This window comes from Stegostoma tigrinum, chromosome 5 (genome assembly GCF_030684315.1).
Source record: "Stegostoma tigrinum isolate sSteTig4 chromosome 5, sSteTig4.hap1, whole genome shotgun sequence".
NCBI classification, from domain to species: domain Eukaryota; kingdom Metazoa; phylum Chordata; class Chondrichthyes; order Orectolobiformes; family Stegostomatidae; genus Stegostoma; species Stegostoma tigrinum.
Window position 1 is genome coordinate 29,489,680 of NC_081358.1, and position 21,893 is coordinate 29,511,572.

Sequence of the window (21,893 nt, forward strand, 5' to 3'; positions counted from 1 at the left end):
AATGACAAAGATATAAGAATAGTGAAAACATGAGAGTGAACTATGCCCCATATTCTCTTCTTCGCGCTGACAAAATAAGTAGACTTTGCACTAAACAGAGGAAGATCACTCTAAATTGTGCAAAGCAAGAAAAACAAAATGATCAAGACACTCCAAATGTTTAAAATGAATTCACGATTCAAATGGTACATTTAGTTTTACAAAGCAGATGTTACAGTAAATTTTGAGACTCTTTAGCACATGTAAGAGGTCCTACACAGCCAGCAGCATGCCTTCAATTTTGCAATGTATGATGGCTACATGCAAAACTCTAAGGACCAACAGGGTCATAAAGTTTACCCTCCCTATCATTCAGCTTTACATTAACTTTAGGTTGGTTTCCAATCATTCTACTAACCTGCCAATGGCCAATGACCTGCCAATGTAAATCTAATCAGAATCAGATCAGGGAACAGCTGGACTCTGTTTCTTTGGCTATTCTTTATCTGATGTGATGGGGAATAATTGTAGAATTTAAAGTTCAAATCTAATAATACTCTAAAACAAGAAATCTAGTATTTGTGGGAAGGCCTCTACATGCCTATAGAGAGAATGTACAAGGAACTGTAGTTCCCTTCCTCGCCATTTTTCAGATAGTATAGTTAAATCTATTTGGTTTCTTCTCCTTTCCTAATTCACCAAACTAGAACACACAAGAACATGAGAGATGGGGCAGGAGCAGACTATTAACCCAGTGAAGAGAATCAGGCTGATCTTTGGCTTTGATTCCACTTTCCTGTCACATCCCTATAATTCCTTGATTCCTGAAACATCAGAAATCTGTCCATCTCAACCTTAAATATTGTCAGTTGAGAAGCATCCGCAATGTTCTCTAGCAGAGGGCTCCAAACACTCTCAACCCTTTAAAGTGAAATTTCTCCTTTTTCAGCCTTAAATGATCAACTCCTTGCCCAGAGAAGATTCCAGATCAGTTAGCCAGTGGAAACAACCTCGCAGTATCAAAGGCTAAGTGGAGCAGGAAGCATCTGAAATGATAGGGGATCCCAGCATAGCAGTGTAAAAAGCAAGGCTGAAGTATCTGTGAAATCTTTCAATCAGAAGTGCTGAACGGATGATTCCATTCTGGTTTCATCCTGAGGTTCCCACTATCTCAGACAGCAGTTCGGTCAATTTACTTCACTCCACGTGATATCAAAAAGGCTGAAGCCACTGGAATATTGCAAAGGCTATGGGCCCTGACAACATTCCGGAAATGGTATTGAGGACTGGTCCTCCAGAGCTAGCCTTGTCCCAACCCTGACTGCTCTACTGAAAAATACAACAACTGGCTTCTATCTGCAAACATGGAAAATTGCCCAGGTTTGTCCTGTCCAATCCCATCTCAATCATCAGCAAAATGATACAAGATGATATCACCAGTGTTACCAAGTGGCATTTATACTGCAGTAATTTTCTCTCTGATGGCCGTTTAGCTCCTGACCTTGGTCCAAACACGGACAAAACCGTCGAACAGCAGAGATGAGGTCAGAATGATTGTTTTTGCCATCGAGGCTGAGTGTAATATCAATAAGCTCCAGCAAGTTTGAAGACAATGGGAATTGGGAAAACATTCCACTGGTTGCACTAATATATTACATAAAGGAAAATAAAGGTGTCAAATGGATGTGAATTATCCCCGCCCAGGACATCTCTGCAGGAGTCCCTCAGGACAGTGTGCTAAACCCAAACATCTTCAGCTGCTTCATCAACATCCTTTTCTCCATCGTAACAGCAGATGTAGCAAGATGTTTATTGATAATTTACACAATTCACAATCCCACAGACGCTGAAGCTATTCACGTTCTTATGCAGCAAGAATTGGACAGAATTCAGGTTTGTGCCGATAAGTAGCAAGTAACATTCATGACACCCAAGTGACTAGCAATGACCACCTCCAAAAAGAGAGAATCTAACATTTCCCCTTGACATTCAGTGATGTTACAAGTGAATCCCTTCACTATCAACATCCTGAGGGGTTATTATTGACCAGAAACTGAACTGAACTGGCCATATAAATGCTGTGGCTGCAAGAGCAGGTTAGAGATGGGAATTCTGCATTGAGTATCTTACCCCCAGCTCCTTAAAGCTTGTCCATCATTTATAAAGCACAGAGTATGATTAAGTACTTTCCACATATCTAGATGAGTACACCTTTGACAACACTCAAGAAGTTTGACTCCATCCATGACAAAACAACTGTTTGACTGGCACTTCATTTACCATCTTCATATTTATTCAGCAATGTCTACCATCGACAGATGTACTACAGTAACTTCCTCCATGCAGGCGTTTCAATAGACACTTCAAAGTCCACAATCTCTACCAGCTAGAACAACAAGGGACACCATCACCTACAAGTTCTCTATAGGCTACACACGTTCCTGACTTGGAACAATATCACCATTCCCTCATTGTTGTGGGGTCACAAGTCTGGCATTCCATTCCCCCATCCCCTTCTATTAGTACTGTGCATATCATAGAATAATAGAATTCCTACAGTGTGGAAACAGGCTCTTCGGCCCAGCAAGTCCACACCAACCCTTGCAGCATCCCACCCAGACCCATCCTCCCTTAAACACCTAAGCTACACGTCCCTGAACACTACGGGCAATTTAGCACGACCAATCCACCTAGCTTGCACATCTTTGGACTGTGGGAGTACCTAGAGGAAACCCACGCAGACATGGGGAAAATGTACAAACTCCACACAGACAGTCACCCAAGGGTGGAACTGAACCCGGGTCCCTGGTGCTGTCAGGCAGCAGTGCTGACCACTGAGCCACCATGCCACCCAAATATATCTCTGCACTAAATAGAATTCCAGTAGTTCAATAAAGTTGGCTCAATGTTAACTTTTAAAGGGCAATCAGGGGTGAGTAACTAATGGAGGCCTAGCTGACAATTACCACATAAAGAATAAAAAATAATAAAACATACCTCATTAAACCCCTAGAAAATCATGCATGTTCCAACTAGATAAACTCTCATTCTTCTAAATCCCAGAGAACATAGACCCAATTTCTTCAGCCTCTCATCATAGGCAACTGTCTCACGTCAGGAGCCAATCTCATGAGCCTTCAAGCTGCTGCGTATTCCATAAATATGGACAGCAAATGATGAATGTTCCTTTGAGCTGGGTATTTTCATGGCTCACATACTTTATGCAAGATATCTCTATCCTTCAGAAGAATGTCCTATTGCATAATTACAATCTATTTCCATTTGTGATAGCTAACCCTTAGTCTCTGCAAGGTAAATTGCAAACCTACTGCAAATATAGGAACAGCTTTGTAGTGTGAGTGGTATGCATTAGGAAATGGATTCAGCCACAAGCAACAAAAACAGGGAATTTCCATCCAATCAGCCTGACTTGACATTAAAACAACCCCCAAATGTGTGAAAGAAAAATAAAAATTTCCGGAAAATCTCAGCAGGCCTGGTGGCAATGGTGGAGAGAAATCAGAACTAACGTTTTCTGTCCAGTGACCCTTCTTCAGAATCCAAATCTGTGGGATCACTACCCAAAATGTAATTTCAGGTCAAACCACAATGTATCTGATACAATGGGATCTACTTCAATACATTGCAATTAACCTTTGGTCATCTGCTACTGTGAATGAATATTAGTGAGTGACATAGCTACAACATATATGTTGCAGGCTGGGTTTAACTGGGCATCTTCAAATGTGAACACCACCTACACCACAAGCTAAGAGATTAGCCAACAGGGGGAAACTGGCCTGTGGTTCTGATGACTATACCACTGCCGTTTAATGTTGGGTGTAGTCTCGGGGGACAGTTTGTTGGTGAGCATGATGTCTGCTGGGATTCATGTGCCGAGCCAACTCTCAGACCTCCTGGAGTGGGAGAAGTGCAAAATCTATACCTTCAATTGAGTCAACTGCAAGAAAAATACCTTGAGCCATTACATTTTCTCTATGCGTACAGTCTTGTCGCTAATCTTGAAGCTTTACTCACATGTGCTGTGAGGCATTGGGAAAGAGCTCTGAAAATTGTGGAGCCGAATCCTCTGGGCCATGGGGTGCTGCATGACTGATGACCATGAGAACAGGCCTGTGTGGATATGTCTTCTTGGATATGCGGAAATAATTGATACTGTCGTTGGTGATCACATCGGTAAAGTAATCCTGAAAAAGAAAATAACAATGATTTATGACTCTGCCCACTAAAAGATTATTTTAAACAAGCACACAAGATGCCTCGGAAATCCAAAACACTTGTTTTAAAGGTCAAGTGTTGAGGCTGCAACTTTACAAAATAATACAGAAGGTTGCGATGCTTAATTTCTTTTTTAATGAGGACAAAATTCCCTGCCGCAAAATATTATTTCAACATTAATTCCAAGAAATCAGCAGAAACAAAAGAAAGTGGAATAATACTGACACGTGATCAGATAGAAATGGTGTAGGCCATAAAACCGTGCAGTACTTCAAACGTAACCAGAAAGCCTGAAGCTGACACATCAATGAATTACTGACAGAACCAAAAGGCTGGTAAATTTCTGTCTTTGAAACTGTTGAATTGACTCATTGCTCTCCAAAGGGGTGTTCACAGATAGTCCACGCCAGCTGGCATATTTAGGCCAAGCAAGTGTAGTGAAAACGGTGGAGTTTTGTTTAGATAAATGTAAGATGTTACATGTTGGTAGGACAAAATCAGGGCAGGACTTAATGCAGTTAATGGTTGAGCTCTGGGGAGTGTTGCCGAACAAAGAGATCTAGGGGTGGAGGTGCATAGCTCTTTGAAAGTGGAGTCGCAGGTGAACAGTGTGGTGATGAAGGCATTTGGCACGTTTGCTTTCATTGGTCTTGCCAACATCTTTGAGAGAATGAAGAGGAGGGGAAAGGAGAGATTAAAAGAGGAGATCAAATGGTAGAGATGAAGTATGAAGAAGAGAAAGAAGAGAGCAGAGTGTGGAGGGGAAAGGGAGAGTCATAGGAAGGAAAAATGGCAGAGGGTTAAGAGGCTAATAGCAGGAAAACTGTTTAAACAGCGCTAAAAAAAGACAAGAAGGTGAAAGTGATTCTTTATCAAAACACTTTGATGAAGGGTCACTGGATCTGAAACACTGTCTCTGCTTTCTCTCCACAGATGCTACCAGGTTTGTTGAATTTCTCCAGCAGTTTCTATTTTTAGTTCAGATTTCCAGTATCCAGTGTTAGTTTTATTGTATACAGCAAAATTGTAAATTTTCACTTTGCACTTATCAGGACGTGGATACAAGAAACACAAAATAAGTACAACAAATTATACAACACGAGAACAGAGAGTTGATTGGTTGGGCCATCATTGGCATGGAGATGCAGCAAGAACTGTTAACTGTCAATCTTGCATTTCAGATCAGACAGATAGACTCTTAATTGGTCAGGGCATTGCCGCGGGAGATTGACAGTCATCTATTAACATGCTCGAATAGATGGTTTTGCCATGGTGCTTGGGCCCAAATCCAGGCTAACTAGACCCAGCTTTTGCTAACATCTTTGTTGTTTACCATAAGGAATGTGCTTTTGACTGAATGACCACTATCCAATCGCATATATACTTCAGATACAGAGATGATAGGTTCATGATTTGAAACTGCAGCCACATTAGGAATTTTTTCGCACAAATTAATAAACTTCATCCTCAGCTCACACTTATCATTGAAATGGAGTGACCAAACCAGCTATCTTTCCCAAATGTATTAGTTTAGATACCTTCCAATGGGTTATCCCTTACTTATCTCCCCAAAAGCCTATACATGCTAGTCAATATATGCATTTGGATGTCCATTGTTCTACCTGCTCTAAAATCAGTCTCATTAACAACCTCGTAAACTGGGCCTTGCCTATCAGTTCTCCATGTAAGCTTTTGCTGAATTGGGTGTAAGCTTCCAACCTGCAAGATAATGGCTATCCTGATCAATTCATATTCATTGCTTAAAAGGCATGAAAGAGCCTCTGACCAACCACCACCTTTGTGTTTCTTTTATGTTAATCTCTCAATCTCACCTCCTTACTGGTCTCTGGAAATTTTATTCCCCCAAATCACTGACAAACACACTTTCAAATTCCCATAACTGCTGGTCCTCCATTCACCATAATGGCTCTGCCACTACCAATCCCCTCAATTACACTCTCAACTCCACTTTTGATGGCTTTGAACCAATTTAAAATAATTACTGACATTGGCCCCTTCCTCTGATACAGCTCAAATTTCCACTCCTTTAAGTCCTGAAAGCTTGAATATCGTAGCAGACAACTGCTTTAACCAGAGCTAGTGCATCACAAAGTATTATCAAGTCCTGTTGGCCCCTGACAAACTGGACACTATTCCAGTATAATCCTGAATTTAAAGACAATTCCCAGCGTCTCTTCATCACTACAAACCAGCTTCTTAAAAGCCTTTTTCCTGTCTCCTGCCCACTCACCTCCAACATTGACTGAATGGAGCTCATACGATTCTTTATCATTAAGATTGAGATAATCCTTTCAGTTGCATCTCCCTCTTTTTCCTCGCCCAACAGGCTAAACGTTCTTGAGATTTCCCATGAATATGGCCACAAACCTGCCTTTTTCTCCAAAAGTATGGAGACACGCTCCCTGAACTCATCTTACCAAGAGAGCCACTTCCTGCTTTGCCTTTGGCTTTATTCTAACTAAGCCACTGATCACACTTCTTACTCCTCATGTTAACTCACATTGTGAACTAGTTCCTATATCCAGCTGGCATTCCTCTCTTCTTCAAATCTGTCATGTCACCATTCTCTTCAAACAAAGCTACCTTTAATCTTTGCAAATTACCACTCCATCTCCACCTTTCTTTTTATCCTAAAAGCACCTGAGAACGTTGCTATCTCTCAAACCTATGCCCAACTTTCCTGAAACTCAAGATCTGAATTCTTCTAATCACATTTCATTTCTGTCTCAAAGCTGAAATAGGTATTATTGAAGCCAGAAACAACATTCCATATGATTCTGTGAGAATACTTCCTTATTCTTCTCAAATCCGGTCTCTGATACAGTTGATTATTACATTCTACTCTGACTTTCTTCCTCCATTGTTCAGCTTTATAGGACTGCACTCACCTGTTGTTATTCCAACTATTTCGACATAGACAGAAAATGACTTGCAACAGTTTCTCTTCCTTTACTCCATTTCTTCTGGAGTGTCCTAAGGATGCTTCACATTCTTTGTTCTGATCTACACATTATCCCACATCAACATCGTTCAAAAAGCTCAACATCAGGTTCCACATGAGCACTCATGACAATCAGTTCCCTCTCACAATGTCTCTCTATTGATCACAATATTTATCTAACAATCAGGAGTGAATAGAAATATCCTTCAACTAAATATTAGGAAAATCAAATTACTTCATTGCTCCCTGCCCCAAAATCCATTCTCTGGCCTCCAACTCCAACACTTTCTTTGAACATGGCAAATTATAACCTCAGTGTCCTTTTCTAAGACTGTCCATTTCCACAATAGCTTCACGACAATTTAAATGAAAATCTCTTAAATCTGCTTCATTACCCTGCTATCTGATGAGAAAACTTACTATATTATGCAATAAAGAATAGCATAAGGAATCAGGTTGGTGCCTGTATGTGTCTGATGTAAAGCATGTTGCACAGAAAGAAATGAGAGGAAACCTTGCTGAAGGTCAGGCATCAAAATGCAAATATGTAGATCATAGAGAGTGACACAGGCTCAACTGAATTCCCAATCAGAGTTTACTTGGTGAAGCAGTGCTGAATGCAAGTTATACATGGACAGAAAGACAAACAGGCATTTGTGCCTTCCCACGAACAGCCAACCAGCACAGATGATGCTCCACCACTTATCTGTGCTCTTGGCAACAGGACAAAGTACTTGTCAAGACCCTGCAAAATAACAAAAGAAAATCGGAGAAAGTGCATTCTCCTGAATGAAGAGTAAAAAAATACTGAATTGAACAAATACAAAATGAAACAAATGAATAATGTGGAATTTAAATTGCAAAAATTTGCTTAAATCCTCATACTGTAAATATGATTCAACAATTTTATGTTATTGCACACTGCAGGCATACAATTGGGAATTCAGTTCAGTGTGTATTATCCAAACATTTATTGAGTATAACAGCTTGAGGTGAGGCACCCAAATTCCTGCTAAACAGTACTGATTGGCAAGACTTGGCAATGAAAGCACAAACCATAATATTGTCCTGAGAAACATCTACCTCCTGAATCCAGCTAGAAATACCTTCGGTGAGTTATGAACACTATTTCAATTTAACAATGCTTAATTTTCCAGGTTCGGTAAATGGGGAGTAACTGGAAAGTTTTAATTCAAAAAGAACAATTCTAAATTAGCACGTACAGTCACCAGATCAAAAGCATGGACTGCATGTAGTGCATGGCAACAGTCTGTTTACTGTGCTCTCAAAGAACTGAAGCCACAGAGCATTGTCTTCAGCAGAAGTAAATACCACTTTCTTGGCTATTCATCACTCACCCTGGTGCCTTACATAAGCAGCAGTGGGAAACTGCTGAAGAAACTCTTGTAATTTAAAACACTGACAGCCATGACTAATCACATGTTCTGGATACAAAGTGCAATACAGCTGCAAAGGCACAGCCTGAGGTTACACTCCATGTCACATGTCAATGTTAGTACAAGCCAACCAGCTGTGTCCTTTCTCTGTCAATATCAGTTCAGCAGGCACTCGGCTTCTGGAAATTAATAGTGTAATTATACTCTGCGAAGACAACAATTTAGGGCTATTGCTTTTAATGATGCTAATGATGAGCCCAAGACTATGCCAGTATTTGAATGAAATTCTGATTTAAATAATTGATTCCTGTTTAAAAACAAGGTTTTAAATAATAGCTTAAAGTACAATGACTTGTGAGACATGCCTCTGCAGGCAGCTTGCTAAGAAAGAACATACAGTTTTTGACAGCATGCTTTGCCTGTTTTAGTGAACACCCCTTCTTCGGGGAATGGCCATTTATATTTAGCCACATAAAATCAATTCCACGAAATGACTTGGGCCTGGTGTACAGGGTACCATTTCAAAACTTTGCAGATGATATAAAACTCAGAGGCATTGTGAACTGTGAAGAAATTTAGACTTTCCAAAGTACGTTGATTGGTTGGTGGAATGGAAGTACAAGTGATTAAATTTAATGCAGAGAATTGTGAAGTGCTTCATTTTGGAAAGAAGAACACAGGAACAATATAAAACATATGGTATAATGCTAAAGACAGTTCAGGAAGAATGGGATCTGGTGTGTATTTGCACAACTCAAAAAAATGTCAGCACAGGTTGCAAGAGCAATTGAAAAAGTATCCAGTATCCTAAGCTTTATTAAGACAAGCAATGAGTACAAAAGCTAGAATTCACGTTAATCTTGTAAGACAAACAGTGGTTTGACCATAATCGGAGTGTTGTATCCTGTTCTGCATGCTACATTTTAGGAAGCATGTGAAGGCATTAAAGAGTTTGTAGATAAGATTCGTGATAATGACTGTAGGGATAAGGGATGGAAGTTATATAAACAATTCGGAGAACATGGATCTCTTCTCCTCAGTGAAAGTTGAGAAATTTGATAAATTGTGAGGGATCAGTACAGAGTAGTTAAGTACAAATTGTTTCTGTTGGTGGCAAGACTGAGAACCAGAGGATGCAGGTTTAAGGTAATTAACAAAGGAAGCAGTCCTGGTATGAGGACAAACATTTTCCACACATTGAGACATTCACAGCTGGAAAGCTGACAGTGTGATGGAGGTAGGTTCAATCAAAGCATTCAAGAAGGGATTGGATTATTGGCCAGCTTCTCCAGTGAGTAGCGATACCAAGACAACTGTCACTTTGGTCCTTCTTGTTTTATGAAAGAAGAGAGCTCTGCTTTCCTGAGAAGAGATTCTGTTCAGATTTCCCTAATAAGTGCACAACTCTACATCCAATCTGATAAAACTATCAGAGGAAGGCAAACCGTGACCTCTGCTCACAGCAGTTACATTCTGAAATGTAAAGGCCCTGGCAGCCACTGTGGTAGCAAACTGTAACTGAATGAGGGAAGTGTGAGGTTAAGGTGCTGGAAAGGTAGAGTGCTAGATGAAAGATACCAGGTAGGTAGGGTGCCAGGTGGATAGGATGCCAACTGCAAATGGTGTCAGCTGGGGAGGGGTTAGGCTGCCAACTGAGGCAGAAGCCAGCAGGGGTGGGGGGATAGGGTGCCAGGTGGTAAGATGGCACAGAAATAGATGGGAAAGTAAATTGCAATAAAGAATAAAGAATTTTACAAATGGAAATGACTAGGTTAGGTGAATAGGCCAAAATTTGGCAGATAGAATTTACCACGGAAAAGTGTGAGGTTATCTATTTTGCCCTGAAGAATAGAAACACAACTTATTATCCAAATAGAGAGCAGCTTCAGAGTGCTTCAGTGCAGAGGGATCTGGGTGTCCTCCTTTATGGAGCGCAGAGAACTTATACATACTTACAGCAGCTAATAAGGGAAGTGAATGGAATTTTAGACCTTACTGGTAAAGGAACAGAATATAAAAGTAGGGAAATGTTGCTGCAGTTGTACAAGGCATTAGCAAGATTGCACCAGAATTACTGTATACAATTTTGGCTCCCTTACTTGAGGAAGGGTGTAGCTTTATTGGAAGCAGTTCAGAGGAGATTCACTAGATTGATTAAGATGAGAGGGTGGAATGGTGAGAGGATTGGGGGGGGCGGGGGTCGCTGGTTGAGACTCCTGGCCCTACGGCAGTAGAGGAAATGAGTTTGGGTGATGGCTGCTGCAGGGTGGGTGCTAGCAGTTGAGTCTGTTCCCGTAGCAATGGCAGAGTTCAGGTTCTGGGGTTGGAGGGGGCAAGGCAGTGTCAGGCCCTGAGTGGGAGGGCGTTGGGTTAGGATCTGAGGTTACGAAGGGTTGTGAGTGAGGTATGAGGCTGGCTGAACAGTTACTTAGAGTCAAAATCTGTATCAAATAGTCTAACATTTCCCAAGTCACTATTTTACTTAATTTCATCGCAGCCATCTGAAGGCTTCAACTTTCATGGAGACATTCAGGGGGTTTGAGGTTTACTGGAATTACCCAATGGAAAATTCAGATTCCCTGACATGGGCTCAGATTGTCCGTTGATGGGAATTCTCAAAATCCCCACTCACAATTACCATCTACTTTGGAATAACGAGCGTCTAGTCAGCGGAAAATCTGCACCACTATCCGTAAGAAACAATGCGCAGAGCCAAGGAAGAAGACGGGTCTGTAGTGTTAAGTGAATTGTTCCTGCAGAGGGCCAGCACAGACATGACATCATCATATGATCTCCTTCCGGGCTGCAACTATTCTGTGAAATTGAAAATTATGCTATTTTTTAAGGACTCACCAACAGCGCAAACAATTACACAGTGAAGAACCTGTAGTAAAACCAAAGAAGGCAAACATTTTTAATTGGAATTAATTACGTTCCAAAAGATCATTTTCATTTTGCTCATTTCCAAACCATTTTCAAACATGGATTAATTTGTCACGTTATTGTGTTACGTGTGCAAGTAATTTTATCCCTCTCAAATGAACCTTCTTCCTCCTGATGATGTAAACATTTGCATTGGGAACCTGAGGCTGCTGTGTTGAAGGTTGGGGGGTGGGGTGGTGTCGGCATGACACATTTATTCAAATTAATATTAGTTTAAGAATAAAAGTAACATTGAAAAGCCAATGAAGCAGATACCTTGGAATAATCAAATCCATGCTTCTCCTTAAACCCGTTCCGACTGAGGGTGTAGTTATAAAAACGGGAATTCTTTATAAGTCCAACCCACTCTCGCCAGCCTGGTGGGATGTAGCTGCCATTATATTCATTGAGGTATTTCCCAAAGAATGCTGGAGGAGAACAACATGAAGATCAGTTCAAGAGTACACCTTCAATTCAAAATGATCTAAATAAGAACTGCACCATATGTTTCACTTCCCTGTTTTCACTTTGCCCATTGTGGGATAATTATTGGCATTTCTCAGCTAGAATTCATGCAATTCTCAGTGTTAACATTTTGGGTCCGGTGACCCTTCATCAGAACCCGAAATGTTGACTCTGCTTTTTCCTTCACAGGTGCTGCCAGACCTGCTGAGCTTTTCCTGCAACTTTGTCTTTGTTCATGATTTACAACATCCTCAGTTCTTTCGCTTTTTATTTATGCAATTCTCAGCGTTCTCTGGGACTCTGGAAGGTGTTGAAGGCTGGGCATCTGTATAGAAGCCAGCAAAGCGAGACCATGATTTGGCCAATGATGACTGGGTAAGTTCTACTGCAGGGACACTACACACAGTACCAAAGTTACCAGTCTATTGATCCATCTGAATCTTTCAGTCTTTCCCATTAGATCGCATGGCTTCAGGAAGAAGCAAGTTCAAATAAATAACTGCACAAGATAACCAAGGTTGAGAAAGTGTAAACATTTTGTAAGTTACAAGATCAGATGTTTTGGACTGAGTCTTTAAACTTCTGTTAAAACAAAGGTGGTCATGTGACTATTCCAACACAAGCTGACACAAGCTAATAAAATGTGAGGCTGGATGAACACAGCAGGCCAAGCAGCATCTCAGGAGCACAAAAGCTGACGTTTCGGGCCTAGACCCTTCATCAGAGAGGGGGATGGGGGGAGGGAACTGGAATAAATAGGGAGAGAGGGGGAGGCGGACCGAAGATGGAGAGTAAAGAAGATAGGTGGAGAAGGTGTGGGTGGGGAGGTAGGGAGGGGATAGGTCAGTCCAGGGAAGACGGACAGGTCAAGGAGGTGGGATGAGGTTAGTAGGTAGCTGGGGGTGCGGCTTGGGGTGGGAGGAAGGGATGGGTGAGAGGAAGAACCGGTTAGGTAGGCAGAGACAGGTTGGACTGGTTTTGGGATGCAGTGGGTGGGGGGGAAGAGCTGGGCTGGTTGTGTGGTGCAGTGGGGGGAGGGGATGAACTGGGCTGGTTTAGGGATGCAGTGGGGGAAGGGGAGATTTTGAAACTGGTGAAGTCCAATGCTACACTTGTCCCCACACCTCCTCCCTCACCCCCATCCCAGGCCCCAAGATGACATTCCACATTAAGCAGAGGTTCACCTGCACATCTGCCAATGTGGTATACTGCATCCGCTGTACCCGGTGTGGCTTCCTCTACATTGGGGAAACCAAGCGGAGGCTTGGGGACCGCTTTGCAGAACACCTCCGCTCAGTTCGCAACAAACAACTGCACCTCCCAGTCGCAAACCATTTCCACTCACCCTCCCATTCTCTTGATGACATGTCCATCATGGGCCTCCTGCACTGCCACAATGATGCCACCCGAAGGTTGCAGGAACAGCAACTCATATTCCGCCTGGGAACCCTGCAGCCATATGGTATCAATGTGGACTTCACCAGTTTCAAAATCTCCCCTTCCCCCACTGCATCCCTAAACCAGCCCAGTTCATCCCCTCCCCCCACTGCACCACACAACCAGCCCAGCTCTTCCCCCCCACCCACTGCATCCCAAAACCAGTCCAACCTGTCTCTGCCTACCTAACCGGTTCTTCCTCTCACCCATCCCTTCCTCCCACCCCAAGCCGCACCCCCAGCTACCTACTAACCTCATCCCACCTCCTTGACCTGTCCGTCTTCCCTGGACTGACCTATCCCCTCCCTACCTCCCCACCCACACCTTCTCCACCTATCTTCTTTACTCTCCATCTTCGGTCCGCCTCCCCCTCTCTCCCTATTTATTCCAGTTCCCTCCCCCCATCCCCCTCTCTGATGAAGGGTCTAGGCCCGAAACGTCAGCTTTTGTGCTCCTGAGATGCTGCTTGGCCTGCTGTGTTCATCCAGCCTCACATTTTATTATCTTGGAATCTCCAGCATCTGCAGTTCCCATTATCTCTGACACAAGCTTGACCTGGTCAAAGGATCTGATGAGTAAATTGTCAGGTTCTCAAAACTGGGAATAAAGAGCAAGATAACAAAATGTGAGGCTGGATGAACACAGCAGGCCAAGCAGCATCTCAGGAGCACAAAAGCTGACGTTTCGGGCCTAGACCCTTCATCAGAGAGGGGGATGGGGAGAGGGAACTGGAATAAATAGGGAGAGAGGGGGAGGCGGACCGAAGATGGAGAGTAAAGAAGATAGGTGGAGAGAGTACAGGTGGGGAGGTAGGGAGGGGATAGGTCAGTCCAGGGAAGACGGACAGGTCAAGGAGGTGGGATGAGGTTAGTAGGTAGCTGGGGGTGCGGCTTGGGGTGGGAGGAAGGGATGGGTGAGAGGAAGAACCGGTTAGGGAGGCAGAGACAGGTTGGACTGGTTTTGGGATGCAGTGGGTGGGGGGGAAGAGCTGGGCTGGTTGTGTGGTGCAGTGGGGGGAGGGGACGAACTGGGCTGGTTTAGGGATGCAGTAGGGGAAGGGGAGATTTTGAAACTGGTGAAGTCCACATTGATACCATATGGCTGCAGGGTTCCCAGGCGGAATATGAGTTGCTGTTCCTGCAACCTTCGGGTGGCATCATTGTGGCAGTGCAGGAGGCCCATGATGGACATGTCATCTAGAGAATGGGAGGGGGAGTGGAAATGGTTTGCGACTGGGAGGTGCAGTTGTTTGTTGCGAACTGAGCGGAGGTGTTCGGAGAACTTCCGGAACCGCTGCTGCAGTCACCACCTCCACGTCCAGGTACAACACCCCACACACCACCCTCACCGCAGCTGCTGCCGCCCACCCCGATCCTCCAACCGCCGACGGAACCCCGCCCACGGTCGACGCCGACGGAACCCCGCCCACGGCCGACGCCGGCGACACCCCGCCCACGGCCGACGGAACCCCGCCCACGGCCGACGGTACCCTGCCTACGGCCGACAGAACCCCGCCCACGGCCGACGACCTCATCGCTCCGCCCACAACCTCCACAGCCAGCAACCCCAGAGGAGACAGCCACACTGAGCTCTGCCGCATCTTCACCATCCCCCCAGACCTCCCACTGACTGAGGACGAACGGTCAGTCCTTAGCAAGGGGCTCACCTTTGTCCCCCTACAACCACACATCAATGAATACCAGTCACGGTTGGACATAGAGCAGTTTTTCCGCCGTCTTCGCCTCCATGCCTACTTCTTCAACCGGGAACCTAACCCTCCTTCCACTAACCCCTTCACCCGCTTCCAACACAAGTCCTCCTCCTGGACACCACCCCCAGGCCTCCTACCCTCCCTCGACCTCTTCATCTCCAACTGCCGTCGAGACATTAACCGCCTCAACCTCTCCACCCCTCTCACCCACTCCAACCTCTCCCCCGCAGAACGGGCAGCCCTCCGCTCACTCCGCTCCAACCCCAACCTCACCATCAAACCCGCAGACAAGGGTGGCGCAGTGGTAGTATGGCGCACTGACCTCTACATCGCCGAGGCCAGACGCCAACTCTCCGACACCACCTCCTACTGCCTCCTCGATCATGACCCCACACCCGAGCACCAAACCATCATCTCCAACACCATTCACGACCTCATCACCTCAGGGGACCTCCCACCCACAGCCTCCAACCTCACTGTTCCCCAACCCCGCACGGCCCGTTTCTATCTCCTTCCCAAAATCCACAAACCTGCCTGCCCTGGTCGACCCATCGTCTCAGCCTGCTCCTGCCCCACCGAACTCATCTCCACCTATCTGGACTCCATTTTCTCCCCTTTGGTCCAGGAACTCCCCACCTACGTCCGTGACACCACCCACGCCCTCCACCTCCTCCAGGACTTCCAATTCCCTGGCCCCCAACACCTCATATTCACCATGGATGTCCAGTCCCTGTACACCTGCATTCCGCATGGAGATGGCCTCAAGGCCCTTCGCTTCTTCCTGTCCCGCAGGCCCGACCAGTCCCCCTCCACCGACACTCTCATCCGCCTAGCTGAACTCGTCCTCACCCTCAACAACTTCTCTTTTGACTCCTCCCACTTCCTACAGACTAAGAGGGTGGCCATGGGCACCCGCATGGGCCCCAGCTATGCCTGCCTCTTTGTAGGTTACGTGGAACAGTCCCTCTTCCGCACCTACACAGGCCCCAAACCCCACCTCTTCCTCTGGTACATTGTTGACTGTATCGGCGCCGCCTCTTGCTCCCCAGAGGAGCTCGAACAGTTCATCCACTTCACCAACACCTTCCACCCCAACCTTCAGTTCACCTGGGCCATCTCCAGCACATCCCTCACCTTCTTGGACCTCTCAGTCTCCATCTCAGGCAACCAGCTTGTAACTGATGTCCATTTCAAGCCCACCGACTCCCACAGCTACCTAGAATACACCTCCTCCCACCCACCCTCCTGCAAAAATTCCATCCCCTATTCCCAATTCCTCCGCCTCCGCCGCATCTGCTCCCACGATAAGACATTCCACTCCCGCACATCCCAGATGTCCAAGTTCTTTAAGGACTGCAACTTTCCCCCCACAGTGATCGAGAATGCCCTTGACCGCGTCTCCCGTATTTCCCGCAACACATCCCTCACACCCCGCCCCCGCCACAACCGCCCTAAGAGGATCCCCCTCGTTCTCACACACCACCCTACCAACCTCCGGATACAACGCATCATCCTCCGACACTTCCGCCATTTACAATCCGACCCCACCACCCAAGACATTTTTCCATCCCCTCCCCTGTCTGCTTTCCGGAGACACCACTCTCTCCGTGACTCCCTTGTTCGCTCCACACTGCCCTCCAACCCCACCACACCCGGCACCTTCCCCTGCAACCGCAGGAAATGCTACACTTGTCCCCACACCTCCTCCCTCACCCCTATCCCAGGCCCCAAGATGACTTTCCACATTAAGCAGAGTTTCACCTGCACATCTGCCAATGTGGTATACTGCATCCACTGTACCCGGTGTGGCTTCCTCTACATTGGGGAAACCAAGCGGAGGCTTGGAGACCGCTTTGCAGAACACCTCCGCTCAGTTCGCAACAAACAACTGCACCTCCCAGTCGCAAACCATTTCCACTCCCCCTCCCATTCTCTAGATGACATGTCCATCATGGGCCTCCTGCACTGCCACAATGATGCCACCCGAAGGTTGCAGGAACAGCAACTCATATTCCGCCTGGGAACCCTGCAGCCATATGGTATCAATGTGGACTTCACCAGTTTCAAAATCTCCCCTTCCCCCACCGCATCCCTAAACCAGCCCAGTTCGTCCCCTCCCCCCACTGCACCACACAACCAACCCAGCTCTTCCCCCCCACCCACTGCATCCCAAAACCAGTCCAACCTGTCTCTGCCTCCCTAACCTGTTCTTCCTCTCACCCATCCCTTCCTCCCACCCCAAGCCGCACCCCCAGCTACCTACTAACCTCATCCCACCTCCTTGACCTGTCCGTCTTCCCTGGACTGACCTATCCCCTCCCTACCTCCCCACCTATACTCTCTCCACCTATCTTCTTTACTCTCCATCTTCGGTCCGCCTCCCCCTCTCTCCCTATTTATTCCAGTTCCCTCTCCCCATCCCCCTCTCTGATGAAGGGTCTAGGCCCGAAACGTCAGCTTTTGTGCTCCTGAGATGCTGCTTGGCCTGCTGTGTTCATCCAGCCTCACATTTTGTTATCTTGGAATTCTTCAGCATCTGCAGTTCCCATTATCTCTGATAATAAAGAGCAAGGATAGCTATACTAACAGTAAACAGACTTTCTGGCTACAAACATTTGAGGCAGAAGAGCAAAGAAAAAGAAGGATCAAAACAGCTGTTGGACTGAAGCTGGCAGGAGGATCATGAACAGATGTGTTGAGAAGCCAACTGGAAATAACAAATGCTGGAGATGACAGCAGGTCAGGAAGCATCCATGGAGAGACAGCAAGCTAAAATTTCAAGACTAGATGCTGAAACATTAGTTTGCTCTCTCTCTGTGATGCTGCTTGGCCCACTGCATTTGTTGCTTTCAGTACAGATCCCAGCAACTGTAGTAATTTGCTCCAATATCGTGTTGAGAATCTAGGAATCTGATACAGTTGTCCAGGAGGGAAGACGAATCATCAGTACATGCATTACTGCTGGCAGTGGATTTGGAAAACTCTTTGAAAACTGACGGAAATGCCTGGAAGATGGTCACTTGAAGTTACTCTTCAGTGAAACAAGAAAACAAGAACCAGCAGCAGGCTGGAAGCAATTGTGAATGTTCGAATGAGAATGCTTCCCCTCACTGGAGAGGTTAGGACCAGAAGGCACAGTCTCGGAATAAAAGGCTGTGAATTTAAGCTAGAAGTGAGGAGGAATTTCTTTCACAGACATTTGTGAGACTTTAGAACTCCTTGCCACAGAGAGCTATGGGGGTCAGATTCCTTTGTGTATATTTAAGTCTGAGAGAGATAGATTCTTGATCAACAGGGGAATCAAGGAAAAGTTGAAAAATGCAGAAAAGTGGATGTAGGGAGTGTTGGATCAGTCATGATCCTATTGAATGGTGGAGCAGGCTCGAGATGCCAAAAAGCTTATACCTGTTCCTATTTTGTATGATCTTATGGTAAGGGTTTGCTGTGAGGTCTGCAATTCTGTGGCAGCGCATTGTGTGAAAGAGTTATAAGTAGATAACAGTTCCTTTTTGTTAGATAGTGTCTTTAGTCATTTACAGTAAAAATCTTAAAACTTATTGCATCATCATTTTCAGCTATTAAGTGGAAGTTTAAACTATCAGTTCCAATTATTAAACTTCATATTTCTACTTCACAATATTTCTTAATGATCTCCTTTATGACTGACATTTCGATGAAAGATGCTTTGTTTAACTTGTATGTAAGGGAATTTTAGAGATGACGAGGAATACTCAGCCTCGAGGTAATGGATTATAAAGTAATTTAAAAATTCAATCCACATAAGCAGCTTAGATGTCTGATTCATTACACATCGACCAGGTTCTTCACTGCTGAAAGTTTTGTTATTTTGAAGGAAGCAGAGTCAAAAAATTAAGTGACTGCCTCTAAAAGGGTAAGTGAATTTTAGAAAGATTCATGTCGAGTCAAAGGGGCTGGGAAAGCTGATTTGATTTTCATGCCCTCCCAATGGCTACCGCCAGTTACAATCACTCTCTCACTTGCTGTCCTTTCTCCAGTTTCTAGCACATCCCTGAGGACCTTACTCAATGAGACAAATGACCCATTCTGCATTTCAGAGATGGGCAAACTGCCTGAAAATGAACAGTAAGTGCTAACAACTCATCCAGTTTAATGAAATGTGACCCAAAACTTCATTTCAGAGCAGACTGCATTACATGAGGAAGCACACTGAATTCACAGCACCAAAGCTTACTGCATTGAGTGTAGAACTACTACAAACAAATTTTGATACCTAAGAAAGCTCCATTGAACTTCACTGAATCACTTTGACAAAACCTCCCTCTGCCATGACTTCTGTCATTGAGAAGCAGAGAACAGCATTATTCGGGAAACACCAACTCATTCAAATTGCTCTTGAAGGCATATGGCATGTTGATTCAAACATTTGTTCTGATTCCTTTATTGTCACTCAATCCTAATCTCAATATTCCCCAAAACAATTGTTGCATCACTGCCTGCATTAATTCAAGAAACAGAGCCACCTTCTCACATCAGTGAGGAATTCGTTGATAGGTGAAACATTCTCCACTTCTTGAGAACAAATACATTTTCTTGGCTCAGCCATACAGCGGCCAGGCAGATTATTGCAATCCTGGAAAAGAATGACATCAGTATATACTGCTCTCTAGATTATGCATTATTAAAATGAAACATTTTTGGACTCAATTCCCTTTCTGCTCTGTCTTTAGCATACTGCAATATGGTTGCATAATTTGCCAATGTCATGATTTTGTTGTACTTATTAATGCATTCAAAAAAGTATAGATTGAATTGGTGTGAGCTCATTAACCGGTGTGACGGAAATTAGAATCATAAAATCCACTGAGCATCCCAACAACCTGCCCCCTACCCTATCCCTGTGAACCTGCATTTACCATATCTGATCACCTAGCTTGCACATGCCTGGCACAAACACTGTGGACAATTTCCCATGGCCTATTCACCTAAGCTGCATATTTTTGGACTGTGAGAGAAAAGGGAGCACTCTCGCAGAGAGAGGAAATTCAATCCAACTGTTAAAAGTAATCTTGTAAAGGAATATTATTTACATATATCATATAAGTAAAAATATATTAATTCCAGAGATTCTTGTGTTACTTAGTAAGTGGAACATTATGATAAGTGAATCCCCCAGCACCTCAAATTTCTTATCTTAGTGCAAAAACTTCCCGAATTCACCCAGTTAAATAGCTGAGATTTCAGCTAGATCAGTACCTGGGGGTCTAACAACTTAACACCTTTTACCTAAAAATATTATTAAAGCAAAATTTCACAAAGGCATGGTGGCAATTTAAGCAGTCCTCAAGAAGAAATAAAAAGGTGGTGGATTCAGGCAAATTTTGTGATGTGCATATGTGGCAGTGAACCTCAAGGCTGCAGGTTTTCCCATCAGAGGTTGTAGGTATGGAAAACAGGGAACATATTCCTGAGGGTCTCTAGAGACGATTGTGCATGACTGAAAACAGAACACATCGATGAAGATTCAATTGGATATCCAGAAGAAGCACTCAAAAAGGATGAAAAGATTATTCATGGAAAGGCTTTAGATTAAGGACGACTGGTAAAAAAAAATTACATTATAATTACAGGGAATATTGAGACTGCACATTTTATTTAGATATCTTTCAGAGTGGAAATCTAATTGGAGGGACTCAAATGAACATTGTCGGAGATATGAGTGCTGAAACAGATTCAAAGATTTAGTGTGGAACTTAATGCCCACCCACAGGTCTAATCCTGCTGCCATTGGTATTGAACCAGAGGCAGGTGAAGGACAGGCCAAATGGGAAGTGTGAAAAGCGAACATGAACAGGATTGTTGCAAATTCCTTGAATAGGTATCTCATTCAAAGGCACTCAGTGTCTGGTTCAGGTCGCCAGTAATAGAAGGAAGGGGCCCAGGAGAAATTATCTATCTAGCCTTGTTCAGGGCACCAGTAGCTAGGCCAGCATTTGTTGCCTGTCCCTAATTATTCTTGCAAAGATGGTAACGAGCTGCCTTCATGAACTGTTGCAATATGTGGACAGTATATACTCCCACTGTACCGTTAGGAAGGGAGTTTCAGGTTTTTAACCCAGTGACAGCGAAAGAACTGCATTATAGTTTCAAGTCAGGATGGTGTGTAGCTGGGAAAAGAAGATAGTTCCCATGTATCCGCTACTCTTCTCTTTATAGGTGGTGAAGGCTGTCGATTAAGAAGGTGCTGTCTGAGGAGCCTTGGTCACCCTGAAGATGTTACACACTATTGTAACTGTGCATTGATGGTGGAGGGAGTGAATACAGAATTATTTGCATACAAGCAATGAGATTGGCGTCCATATGGGGACACATGAGAAAAAGTGACAGAGCTGAGGACAACCACAGAGATTGTGAGAGAAATTCAGTAAGAGCGGTAGCATCTGTATAGAGAAAAATAGAGTTAATATTTTGAATCTCATGTGATTCTTCTTCACAAATCTTTCTTTTGTGGAACAGTTCTGAAGATGAGTCATACTGGACTCGAACCTTAACTCTGTTATTATGCTTTTCCCCAGACGCTGCCATTCAGCATTCTCTGAATTTGTTTCAGATTTCCAGCTTCCGTAAGATTTTATTTTAATATGATGGCAGCCATGGTGGTCTGGAATCATGTAAATTTAGTGTATTGTAAAGGGAGGAAATCACGGAATCTAGGGAGGAATTCAAGGGTCGTGTTTTCAAGGGCAGGTGGGGAGGAACAATGGGTGTCTTACGAATCTGGTGGGGTCACACCTAGTGCACA

At 44.4% G+C, this 21,893-nt stretch overlaps 1 protein-coding gene across 2 annotated transcripts in view; it reads right to left on the reverse strand.

Annotated features, from left to right (window-relative positions):
• sulf1 (sulfatase 1) overlaps positions 1 to 21,893 on the reverse strand; it is a 135,415-nt gene that overhangs the window by 88,174 nt on the left and 25,348 nt on the right. For both annotated transcript variants that reach the window (XM_048529178.2, XM_048529179.2), the window contains exons 4-5: positions 11,776 to 11,927; positions 4,018 to 4,187 (exon numbers count right to left, since the gene is read on the reverse strand). In XM_048529178.2, the coding sequence (XP_048385135.2) occupies positions 4,018 to 4,187; positions 11,776 to 11,927 (322 nt within the window). The remainder of the gene's footprint in view (positions 1 to 4,017; positions 4,188 to 11,775; positions 11,928 to 21,893) is intronic.